At 34.9% G+C, this 13,698-nt stretch overlaps 1 protein-coding gene across 4 annotated transcripts in view; it reads right to left on the bottom strand.

Moving 5' to 3' along the window:
• PCNX1 (pecanex 1) overlaps positions 1–13,698 on the bottom strand; it is a 255,281-nt gene that overhangs the window by 162,623 nt on the left and 78,960 nt on the right. For 3 of the 4 annotated variants that reach the window (XM_069092078.1, XM_069092079.1, XM_069092080.1), the window contains exons 3-5: positions 12,219–12,324; positions 6,961–7,006; positions 3,883–3,972 (exon numbers count right to left, since the gene is read on the bottom strand). In XM_069092078.1, coding sequence (XP_068948179.1) covers positions 3,883–3,972; positions 6,961–7,006; positions 12,219–12,324 — 242 coding nt within the window. The remainder of the gene's footprint in view (positions 1–3,882; positions 3,973–6,960; positions 7,007–12,218; positions 12,325–13,698) is intronic. The other variant, XM_069092081.1, reaches the window with a different exon arrangement.

Genomic DNA, 13,698 nt, shown 5'->3' with positions numbered 1-13,698 from the left:
TGGACACAGAAAAAAGTTAATCCTCAAACTCTGAATTATGTATTCCAAATCTTTTTCATCAAGTTTACTGAATGCTACAAATCAGTTTAAGTTATTTTATTTCTGATGTTATGATATAGTGGTCAATCTTTTCCTTACAGTTAACAGAAAATTCAGAGAAGGAGTAAAATAAAGCCCCTTCACTTTGGTTGAGAAAAGTTTTCATTCAGATTAACCAAATACCATTCCAAATCCTAAAGTCAGAAGGAAATCTGTATCCTACAAATCTTTATATTCCCTCACTTAATAATTATTTCTTAATAGCAGCCACTCTTGTGTGTGTTTAAAGGAAGAAAATAATAGTTGCAAGGGAATAATCATTTGTATAGCATCTACTACTATGTACCAGACGCAGTGTTAAGTGTTTTACAAATATTATCTCATTTGATCCTCACAACAACTCTACAAAGCTGTTATTATCCTCATTTGACAGTTGAGGAAAATGAGGCAACAGAGATTAAGTAATTTGCCCAGGGTCCCAGAGCTAGCATGTATCTCAAGCTGTATTTGAACTCAAGTCCAAATTCCTGAACACTCTTATCATTGCACCATAGGCTGCCTCTAAGGAAAAAAACAATAAAGGGATTTTATTTTTAGTAGTTAGAACAAAAACAAAATTTCCAAACCATAAAAAAAGATCAATTTCAGAAAATGTTATAAAACTCAGTAAAACTGGGGGCGGAGTCAAGATGACAGAGTAGAAGTAGGACCTCCCTGCGGCTCTGGCTTACACCTTCCCCAATCCATGTAAAAAGGGGACTCTGAACAAACTTTGGAGCTGCAGTACCCACAAAATTATACAGAGAAGCTTACTTCCTGCGGAGGACAGCCCAGCAGGTCGGTAGGAATCAGCCAGTGCAGTGCTCTGGGAGCCGAGCCCAGCCCCACACCAAGGCTTAGCCCCAGGGCGGGCCTGACCAGCCCCTGACCAGAGGGACTCCAGATCAGCAGCAGCTGCGGCCTTTTCCAGAATTATCAACACAAAGAAGCGAAGGACAAAGTGAGAGTTCAGTGCAGTCTGGACTTTGGGACCCCAGTAAGTGGGGGCTGAGACGCCGGCACAGCCAGCCAGTGCCACATGGCAGCTTCAGCTCCTGGCCTGCAGAGTGTAGGGGGACCAAGCACCAATCTGAGGGGTAATTGCTCTTGCTTTAACCTTCTTGGATCTGGATTGCAGTCTAGGGTGGAGGTCCTGGGGTGTGTGTCCAGCTTGCCAGAGCATGTGGAGACCTCAGAGAGCGCACCCACCTAATACCTCTGGCATCTGAGAAAACCCTAGCGTTTGGGACGAAAGCTCCCCTGTCTAGTGGCAAAGTTCTACTGTGGCAAAAAGCCCAGGGGTCAAGTGACTGAAGGGAGACATGACCAGGCAAAGGAAACAAAGCAGACAGAGGATTCCAACATTACACTCCTATTTTGGGGACAAAAAGGAGCACAGCATGGAACAGGAGGAAGACAGGGAAGTCAGAACTCCCACATCAAAAACTTCAAAGGAAAATATGAGCTGGTTACAGGCCTTGAGTTTAAAAAAATCAACTGCACGAGGAAAAGACAAGGAGGTATGACTAGACAACAGTTCACCTGAAAAAGTTCTAGAGGTCTTAGCAAACTGTTAGCTCAATAAAGAGACAAAGTGTCCCAAACAAGAGAGGACTACTATTCTGAGACCTTATGTCAGACCACATCTAGAATACCATATAGAGTTTTTGGTACTCTTTTAAGAAAGAAAATGGGGGTGGCCAGCGAGCAAGAGCACCGGCTCCAGTGTCGGGAAGACCTGGGGATCAAATCCAGGCTCAGATACTTAGCACCACACCCAGAAATAACTGGCCGTGTAACCTTGAGCAAGTTACTTAACCTTGATTGCTTAAAAAAAAAAAAAAAAGAAAGAAAGAAAGAAAGAAAGAAAATGACAAACTGCATAGTGTCCAGAGATTAACCAGGATGGTAAAAGGTCTGGATTTCATGCCCTAAGAGTAAAAGAACCAGGGATGTATGATGAGGAGAAGAGAAAACTTGGGGAAATGGCAAGGTATGGGGGAAAAGAAGGAGAAAAGACACGATAATTTTTAAAATATTTGAAGGGATTTCTCATTTTAAAAAAGCAATTGCAGTTATTTTTCTTGGCCCCAGGGAGAAAACCTAAAAACAAGGGGGTAAAAGTTACAGACAAACATTTCAGTTAAATGCAAAGAAAAAATATCTAAAAATCAAAGCTATTCAAATAGGCTACCTCAAAAAGTATTAAATTCTCCATTTCAAGAAGCTTGGGTTTGTTTATTTTTTTAAAGGATAAGTGAACACTTTGGGGGCTATTATAAAAGTTATTTTTGTTCTGATACAGGCTGGATGAGGTGACCTCTTAAGATTTCTGAATTTCTAGAACAAAGAGTATCAAAAAAATTCAATGACAAGCTGCTATAGATCATAAAGGTTGGAAACTTTTGTTAAGACTATCAAATCTTAAATGCTAATTACATTATAGGATTACAAATAGGAGCTAGAGGACATCAAAAGGCCAATTAGCTCAACACCTTCATTTTACAGATGAACAAACTGAGGGCCAAGGACGTTAAGTAATTCTCCTAAGATCACAGAGGCTAGAAGCCTTAGGAGGTAAGTCACATAAGCAATTAGGTCGTAGGAGTTTACAAAGGTAGTAAGAGGCAACGTTTGAACCCCAGTCTCCTGAGTCTAGGGACAGAGATGTTTCCACAGTACCATGGTGCCTCCTAACAGGAAGACACATTTGGAAGAACTTGGCAATAGCACCCATGCAATTTAAAATTTACATATAACTGATAATAGTGTTCTAATTGTACAAATTGAGGGATTTTAGTGAGTGCTCTCAGTAATAAATACAATAGGGTACTGAAACAGTTTTATAAATTTTACTATATTACATTTCCACTACATATCAGCCACAGACTAATGAAAAAGATACAGAATTAGAAGGTAAAAGACACAGTACCAAGTCTTTGTTTTATCCATATTGTATGGCCTTGGGCAAGTCATTTAACTAATTTGTGCTATACCTTTTTTATCTATAAAACAGGAATGTTTTATCTTTTAATTCCTACCTTGGAAGAATTTTGTGAAAACAAAATAATATTCATGAACATTCAATCATTTACCCCAAATATTTTGCCATCTTCCCTAACATGGCTCACTTTTTCACCACCTGGAAACAGTTCCCTGGAGACCAGATAGTCAAAGATCACCCTTACCATTCTGAAAAAATAGTCAGCTTTGCAACTCTGTCATGGAATTCACTTGTCCTCACTGGTGAGTACGCATGTGAATGAAACTTACTTAACACCCTCTGGCTGGCCCAGGACCAAGCTTCAAACTCCATTCCCCCAAGAAACTTTGCCATCAGCCCTAACGTTGCACAAATAATATTCTCCCTCCCCTACCCTCTCCTTTCTTCTCTGAGAACAATAATCAAATCAGTACCACCACTGCTTTTAGAAAGGGTCCTCTGGCTTCATTCACCATTTCTATGATACTGTAGACCAAAACTTCCTTCCTCAGCAACCACTCCTCCATTAAAATTTAAGTTTCAGGAGGGCAGAGACGATTGAAATGTTGTTTTTACCTCCCCAGGGCCTAACCCAATGCTTGATTTATAGCAGACACAACTGATTTTTCATCTGATTTCTTATACACCAAATAAAGTCAAAACAATATTATTAACTCCAGTTGTCAGCTAAGAAACAAAGGGACAACAAAGTACAAGAAAATTTGCCAAAACATCAGCAACTCAAGGATTCCAGCTCCTAATAATGAAAGCTCTGATATTCCTGACATTTGATGCCATATTTAAGCCCAATAGAATCTCACCTTGCTCTTCACTTCCTTCTTTACACAGACTAGAACTCTGGCCGATGCTTAAACTGATATCATCAGAAGTCTTGGCAGTGTCTGTATCTCCTAAAAAGTTTAAAAGAAGTACATTAGGGTGTTTGGGTTTTTGGCTGTTCTTAAAAGAAAAAACTATACTTCATGGCTGTACTAAGGAATTGAATATATGAGTAACTAAATATCTCTCCATTAAAGGTATCACTCAATTGCAAAATTAAAGAATGAAAAAAAGATAAAATTTAAATCCACTGTAGCAACGGCTAAAATACTGAATGAACTTTGAGATTCCAAACTCCCAATTGCCAGTAAGTCAAGAAATGAAATATTTGGAAAATAGCACAATATTTGCTATTTCTTTTTCATTTAAATCATTTTGTATTATACCAATTTTCTAATTGTTCTTAAAATGATAATAGTAAAAACCAAAAAAAGGACTTCTCCATAACTGGACAGCTTTAAAATAATAATAATTTTCTATAGAGGTGTAAAAGAGAAAAGGAAGAATATAGCACATGTAATGTTTTCCTTTCCCTTACCACTGAGTAACTTCACTCCAGTAATATACAAAATATCATCCCCCCATCAAAAAAATCTTAAAAACAAAACTCAGACTGTAACAAAAGCATAATTTGTTCTGCTCCACAAATTAAACAGAGCAAGTCAAAACAATCAATTATTACAGAAGTCCAAAGCATTCACACTTTTGTGGAACGTGGAGTTTTATAGAAACAGGGGAGTAGATAAATTTTATCAACTTCCAAAAAAAATTATTAGGATTAAAAATTTTTCTATGAAGAATGATCCTGACAACATATTTCAAGCTAAACCAAGACATTAATAATATCATAAATGAACATGCTAGATTCAGGCATACTTTAAAACAAAAAAAGATCACCCAAAGACTCTCTATAGAAGAAATTAGGAAGAGTACAGAAAATAGATACTATCTATTTGGTAGATGGTACAGATTTACCAGTTTTTTGAGTGATCAGTTTTTGCTGGTGAGAACAGTGGAACCATCAAATTTTTACACTCTACCATCTCAGTGCCTTCTAGTACTACAAGAGAGTAGCAATGGCACTTAATAGCAAATTGAGGGGAAAGTGCTAAGATTATTGATTTAGAACTGGAAGAACCATTTAAGTCATTTAGTTCAACTCTCATTTTTACAGATGAGGAAACTGAGGTCCAGTGATTAAATGACTTCTTTAGGATCACAAAAGTAGTAAAGGAAAGAGGTGCTATTTGAACTCAGGACCTCAAATTCAAAATTCAATGATTTTTCCACTATACCAATAAACTTTAACAAATAGATATGAGAATCTATACCAGGTATAACATAATTTTAAATGTACTTAAAACACTCAATTTCAGAATTTCAAAGAGAAGAAAATTTTTAAAAGAATAAAAGAATCAACAGACATGATTTTTATCCCTCAAAGGTAACCAAGATGATATCAACTATTAACCAATATTCTTATTTTCTCACATCTATAAAATCATCAAAAGAATTCTCTATCACACATTAAGAGTATCCTTGAAGAAAATACTGAGGAACAGGCAGGACTGGCACAGATTATTTTCTACAGCCAAATGTATCATTATAAACATATGATTGAGAGGGCATGGAGAATCAGATCTGCCAACTTCTTACTCAATAAAACATGATATAACTTAAAAGGCTTCTGTCATATGAAGTATCTTTCATGTACCTTTTACAATTATACAACAGTATGGCAATATAAAATTATATGAAATGTGACTATAGAGATAGCTTCTTTTAATTAACTCATTGACTATGGACATCAGTGCAGAGAGAGCTCTTTACCCTAAGGTGTCATGAAAAATGTTCTAAACATAGTACCAAAAAAAAAAAAAAGATTCTCTAATAATAATGAAAGTCTGTGAACATTCTTATTAAGATGAGATCATAGTAATTGGCTTGATCTTCAGAACTCTAAAAGACTACCTTACAGAAGCGTAAAAGATTACTCAGTGTGCATGGTTTCACATAAATGGATGAAAAACATATGTTGCATAAACTATGATATATAACTGGACAGGAAGTCCATTGAATTAGACCAACTAATCCAACCAGAGAGAATGTAATTTCATGATGGACTACCCATTCAGTTTCATGTACACTGACCGTTCCATTGCCTTTTGAGTTACTTATAATAATAGTTCTTGGTTTCATTATGTATTACACAGCTAAACTGTGGGGGGAATGGTAGTATTAAAAAGATGAAGATTTGTACCAGTAAGCTGTTTGAAATCTCTAAAAGAATCATACAGTTTTTCATATATAAACTAATCTAATCTACTCAATCCTCGGCTCGGTTCACTGCTGAGCTCATCATGTATATATTCTAAATCAGTTGCCCTTCTCTTTAACACAAATACTAGAGGTAACATATTTTATCCCTCTCCCAAGGATAATATAATAAGGTTCTACAAAACATGAAATACCACAATCTCAGGAAAAGAATAAAAAAATAAGTAACCCAAAAGCTAATATTATTATAGATTAAGTAGGCTACAAAACATGACAAGTGATGACTTCTAATGGAAAAACAGTACAAAAGATGCCATTGAGGATATTTATGACTGGGGAAAAAAAGATAGACTAGTTATTTAGCAAGAAAAAAAAGAGGCAATAAATAGCCTAATGTTACAGTAGTTACCTCCAAGATATTAAGAGAAACAGAAGAAAGCCTTCAGCCCATTAGATGGAATCTCTATAGAGAAATTATGGAAAGACATGAACAAGAATCAGAGAGTGAGAAGGCACAGAGAGGTTTCAATGAGCACTTGTGAAATTACGAAGTCTTCAGAATGTCAAAGCGTCAGTAACAACACCCACGAGGGAGCTCGTATTTACCTAATTATTTCCATGTCCTCTCCCCCATGAAAATGGAAGCTCCTTGAGGGCAGGGGCTGTTTATCTTTGCCTTTCTTCATATCCCCAGTTCTAAATAAATGTTTTATGATTGAGTGATATAAGGAAAAATTAAACAGAGACAATGAGATAAGCTTCAAATTAAGTTAAAATCTGACCTTTAACGGCTGCTTCTGTTCCAAGTTGAGGTGAGCCAGACCCAATCTGGAAACAAAACATGATTATTAATTTTGGTGTTTCAAACACTTTAATTTTATAGAGCAACAGATTAATGAACTACATACTGATATGATCATAGTGTCATGTACTTTCAGTCATTCTTATCTTGACCCCAAAAAAGCAAACTATGTTGTGTTATTTTGAGCAAAAAAGTACAACAAATATTGGGTGTGTATAACCAAAAAGTTCTATGTTCCATAGGGTACTCACAAGTCAGGATTTAGAAAACTAGATATCCTATAGGTATGTTAGATACTAAAATGTGATTGTTACAATACTGTTTTATTTCAACAGTATTCATGTCTGTACTGCACTAACAAAGTATTTATTTATAAGTGCCTACTTACAAATGGCATTGAAAATAACCAAAAGCAAAAGCAATTTTAAAAAAGGAATTTCCAGGTTTAATATATACAAAAATAAAAATATGATCACTGAATTTGGTTTTAGTGATATTAATCAAAAGTATAGAAAACTTCTATGAAAGATTTAAGAATTCTGATCAACATGATATCCAACCACATTTTGAGGACTACCTCATGACAAAGAGGTGAGTTATTTAGAGTGCAAATTGAGACATGTTTTTTTGTACATGGTCAATGCATTAAATTACTTAACAGTACATATTTCTTACTATAAATATTTCTATATGTATATAGAAACTATACATATTTCTTTTTCTTTTCCAGTTGGGAGGGCATGAGGAGAAGATGAAGGGAAGAACATGTAGATTTTTCTTAATAAAAATAATTGCAAAAAAAGGATATGAGACCTCTAAAAATTTTACAGTCAAAATTTATTACATTAACTCAAGAATTATATAAAGGGAGAAAGTAACAGGAAATGCTAAAATTCATCCCAGAAAATAAAGTATAATAACAGTGGAGCTATTGTTTAACAACATTCTTGGCAACTATTCCTACAAACATAATTTAAAAAGACTCACCAAGAGAGAACTCAAGAGCCTTAATTGAACTTTAGAAGAAAAATAATATTTAATGCACTCATAGAGTTAATATTCATAAAATGTCTTACCTATGCAACATGAAAAATTCAGTCATTTGAACAATGACTAAATAAACTGCTTGAAAAAACAAATCAAAATTAAGTTTTGTCAGACTATCACAGCTTATTACTTTGATCAACTTCTATTTTAAAAATTAACCATAATTTTCAGGTTTTAGCCCAATTTCTTCTTCAAACCAGCCCCATAATAAATATAGCTGCTGGAGAGAAAGAAAAAAATAATCACAGAGATGCCAAGTTTATAAATATTACTATAAAATCAAGAGATCAGTCCATCTTCATATCCATCCTACTCTTATACCAGGAAAGTTTTACAGGGAACTTGGTGATTGCCTTGCAGCATGTATGAAAAATTTTCTCAGTTGTTTCCAAAGCTGGAAATAGTGATCATAAAATTATTTCTCTACAATTCTTCCTTCTTAGATATAGTTTCTTACCAAACATCTTGAACTAAACAAAAACACCCAAAAGGTAGTCATAAATATATCATCAAAATGCAAAACAAACAAGCAAACAAAAAAAAACTCAGTCCTTTAAGAAAAAACTTTGGAGGGGCAGCTAGGTGGTGCAGTGAGTAAAGCGCCGGCCCAGTATCAGGAGGACCTGAGTTAGGTTCCGGCCTCAGACACTTACAACCCACACCAAAAAACTAGCCATGTAACCTTGGGCAAGTTACTTAATCCCAATTGCCCTCCAAAAGGCAAAAAACAAAACAAAACAAAACAAAAAATTCATCCTATGAAATATTCTTCAGTCTCCCACTAACAAAGCAATCACACCACTTAACATTTAAATTAAGGCAACACAATAAACTTACCAAAAATTTCCAGCAGTAAAAAATATTTTTTTTAATATACACACACCTCTCAAAACAAAAGTTTTGACAACAAACTTCTGAACAGATTTCTAAATGGTCTGTGTACAAATGGGTATTTAGTCTTCCTATTTTATGAACTGGTTAAAAACTCTACAAATATTTTTAAGTGAAGTACCAAGCTCTACTTAAGGAAAACAATAAGAACATGTCAACTGTGTTTTAATTAAAAATAAATATGAAACCACATATCTAAAAGATATTAGCTTTCAATAGCTCCCCCATTCCTACTAAAGAACTGCTGCTTTAAAAAAAAATTCAATGTTTTTTCTTAGTAGTGTTAAAAGTTAGATGACCTCCCTAAAATATAATGAACAAGGTCTTGTGATACCAAATCATCAGATAGTTTCCAGGGATAGATACTGATTTTTCATTTTCTAAATAAATGAAAAAAGCATAGGCCCAAAAACCCTGTATAAATGAGACTTGTCTCTGGGGTAGTCAAAATCTGATTACATTTTTCAGTAAAGAGTCTGACTATGCAAATGCCAAAGAAACTAAAATTTCTAATCACTCAAAAACCAAAAGCCCAATTATCAATTTATCGTGCATAAAAGATAAGACAGGAGAGAATGCCACCAAAATAAAGAATTTAAAGAATGAGTAATGCTTTCTGCTTTATTATCTTTCTTTTAAAAAAATAGAAGTTCCAATCTAATTACATACAAGTATTTCTCACAAAACAATATTCGTCCCATCACTTGATCTACTTGCAATAAACACATGGGATAAAACATAAGTACTTAAAAAGATTAAAACTGTTGACTGAGGTTATTTTCCCATGTGCTTTGTTGAATAGCTAGAAATACAAATTTTTTAATTCTGTCCATTTGAATTTGGGCAAACAATCATAATCTGCAATCATGAAATTACAATCAGAACATCTTACATGTTTATAGTATTTTATAGCTTTCATTTATATTAATTCATCTGATTCAGAGACAGCTCTCTCCTTGGCATGTACCAAGTAATAAAGCTCTATGCAGAGAATCATTGACTTAGATTAGATTCTCTGTAGTCTAAGTCCTTTTCAGATGAGAAAACAGAGATTCAGGAAAGCTGAGTAACTTGACCAAGGACACACCGCTAGTAAGTAGCAGAGGAAGAATTAAAACCCACATTCTATGACTCTAAAATTAGCACTTTTTCTACTCCATCAAGCTCAAGGTAATTAGTAACATTCTGCTCTTAGAAGAAGAAAACTCCTGCCTCTGACACCTTGTGTGACCTTGGTCAAGTCATTTAAATGTCCTAGGCCTCAAGTTTCCTCCTCTATAAAAGAAGAAGGTTGTACTAAAAGGTTTCTGGGTTCCCTTACAACTCTATATCTGCTATTCTAAGATGTATGTCACCACCACTGAAAAGCTAATCTATGCTTACTGTGTGTACAATTCTGCTAAGGATCAAGGAAACCAAGAAAATATAAAGCTACAGTGCCTCTCTCCGTGAGAGGTTTACAATCTGGAGACAAGACAGAACCAACAAATAAAAATAACAAATTGTGGCAAGTATCAAATGAGTCAGAGTAAATCTTATAGTAGTTCAGAGGAGAGAGTAACCACAATAGGCTAAGATCACTGTGAAAGACATCACTGAGTGGGAGAGGAGGCAGGACTTCAGATAGGCATTAAAGGGAAAAAAGGATTTTGGCACAAATAGGAAGAGAAGGTCATTTCAGATAAAGGGGCAAGAGCAAAGGCACAAAGAAAAATGCACATGGTCTTTAAAAATAAATGTATTAATTTGACTAGCAGGATAATTCACATAAGTATAAGCAAGTCATCAGAGCATGCTGGAAATAAGTAGAAGCTAGACTATGAAGGGCCTGATTCAAGGGAAGAGTACAGAATTTAGGAAATTATCCAATGGGCAATGAGAATCAGTAAAGATTCTTGGGCAGGGAGTGACAAGTACAAAGTGGTAGTATAGAAAGAGTGATCTGACTGTGAAATTTAAGATTAATAGGATGGATGGTAGAGAGAGTCTGAAGAAGAGAATTGGAGAAACCAGTTAGAAAACTATTGTACCAGTAGTACTACAGACATAGAGGAATGGGGGCCAAGAGGATTATAGATAGCAGCAGTGAGAATGAAAAGAAAGGGGCACACTACATAAAAATTAAAGGGCCTTGGTAACATCAGAGATCTCAGGAAAAAGGCAAAAACTGTGGATGAATTCAAGGTTTCAAAACCAGGTGATTAGATGGATCATAATTCCACTGAAAAAAACTATAAGGAACATGGTTTCGAGAAGGTCAGGAATTCAGTTCTAGCTATATTCAAAGTGATATTGTAACAACTAAATAGAGACTTCCAGCAGGAAACTGCTATAGATAAAACACTGCTACCTATATGACACGTCATACACCAAACTTAGGCTGGTCCCAAGGCAATAGACATATCAGGCCATTGTTTTCCTGTCTTTAAAACAGGGCTACTGATTTGTTGATGCCTATCTGATTGGGATATTAATTGTGTAAAATAAGATTATATAAAAGTCCATTAGAAATAAAAGCATTATCCCAAAGAGATCATACAAATGGGAAAAGGACCCACATGCACAAAATATTTATAGAGGCTCTTTTTTGTGGTGGCAAAGAATTTGAAACTGAGGGGATGCCCATCAGTTGGGGAATGGCTGAACAAGTTATGGTATATAAATGTAATGGAATACTACTGTACTATAAGAAATGATGAGCAGGCAAAGTTCAGAAAAACCTGGAAAGATTTGAATGAACTGATACTGAGTGAAGAGAGAAGAACCTGAAGAACTCTATGCATAGTAACAGCCACAGTGTGAAATGACTAACTTGATAGATCTCGCTCTTCTTAGCAATGCAAGTATCAACTCCCAAGACTCACAATGGAAAATGCTGTCCACATCCAGAAAAAGAACTATAGAGTCTAAATGTAGATCAAAGCATATTATTAGCACGCTCTCTCTTTTTTTGTTTGTTTTTTCTTTCTCATGATTTCTTCCATTGGTTTTAATTCTTCTTTAAAACATGACTAATGTAAAAATAGGTTTAATATGAATGTATATGTATAGCCCATATCAAATTACATGCCATCTTTGGGTGAGGGGAGGGGAGAGATGGGGAGAAAACTTAAAACAAAATCTTATGGAAGTGAATGTTGAAAACTAAAAATAAATAAGGAAATTTAAAAAAAAGAAACAAAAGTATTATAAATAGAAAGCTTACCAAAAAAAAATGTAATTAGTCAAACAAAGATCAAAGGAAAGTAAAAGGCACATCAAATATACTATGACAACATAAAGAATAGTAGAGGCTCCTACCTGATTGCTTGGGTCTAGACCAGCATAAGAATTTCGTGAACTGCAACCAACTGGGGGTGTAGCCTCTCGAATAAACTCAGACATTTCAATACCTCCACCAGGGTCACTATGGAAAAAAGTGAAAAAAAAAAAAGAACTCATTTAAGCAAAACATTGTGATTTATCTATGCTGATTCCTGCTATATTTTTTAAATTTACCTACATATTACTCCATTACAGGTCAAAATATTGTGTTCCCATAAACCTCAGGGGTTCCAATGATTGTGATGATAATTATGTATTAAAGTAGTATTTTTAAAAAATTCCATCATATACTTTAAGCCTGTCAGAAACACATAACCTGATAATATACAAGGAATCCATTAAACCAAGCTACTTTCTTAAAACGTTAGAATCATACATTAATTAAAATCACGGGAATTCAGGAAACTACAATAATTAATTACCAATAAGCCAAATGAGGTAAAAGAGCATTGTTCAGAGGATAAAATGTCTACATCTGAGGAATCAAATACCAAACGACACTTCAACTTATCTGATCCAAGAATCAATGAACAATTAACAACCATATGTTAAGAACTTACTAAAGGCAAAAGTAAAATATCCCGTTCCCTTAAAAAAAAAAAACTTACATTCTAATGTAGGAGACAACAGGTATTTACATAATATACAACAAAATGAATACAAGATAATTTTTAGAAGGTATGTCCTAGCAGCTGTGGTAATTGGAAAAGACTTCTTAAAATAGATTGTGGCCCCTGGGCTGAACTTTGAAGCAAATTAGGGATTTCAAAAGGTAGAATTAAGAAAGACACATATTTTAGCCATGATAATTAAGGAATCCTTGCTGACTTTGGAGAAAGTCATTTTGGCTGATTAATATAGTCAGAATCCAGAATGCAGGGGGTTAAGGAGAAAGTATAAGACAAAAGGAAGCGGAAATAGAAGCATCAAATGCACATAGCTTTTATCAAAGCTAAAAGAGATAAAGTAGACTGCTAGGTCTAAGTCAGTTATGTGTTTTGGTTTTTTAGGATGGGAGATATTTTGGACATGTTTAGGCAGAAGAGAAGAATCCAAAGAGAGGGAGACATTGAAGATTAAGAGAGAAACTGGATGATAGTGAGGGCAATCTGTAGGAAAAGACAGGAGAATATAAAGGAAGAATGTATAAAGGTTGACTTTGATCAGGAGAAAAACCATTCCTTCAGCTGAGATTGCAATAAAAGAAATGGAAGGAGATTAACATCAGAGTGTTGTGAGATGAGGAAGGATTACCAGATGATGGAGTTCTCAGCATAAATCCTCATTTTTTTTTGTAAAGTGTATTTTGAGGAGAGGGTCTCAGCTGAAAGGGGTAGAATAAGTGTATTGAAGGCTTGAGGAAAGAAGATTTGAAACAGACACTGTGGATACTGGGTACAGAGAATCAAATAGGTAGGAGTGAAAGAATCAGCTTGCTGCACTGACAGCAGAGTTG

This window comes from Petaurus breviceps, unplaced genomic scaffold (genome assembly GCF_028583685.1).
Source record: "Petaurus breviceps papuanus isolate PSGF00001 unplaced genomic scaffold, PetGlider_PUasm1.0 189, whole genome shotgun sequence".
Classification (NCBI taxonomy): Eukaryota; Metazoa; Chordata; class Mammalia; order Diprotodontia; family Petauridae; genus Petaurus; species Petaurus breviceps.
This window is presented reverse-complemented; position numbering and strand designations above follow the sequence as displayed.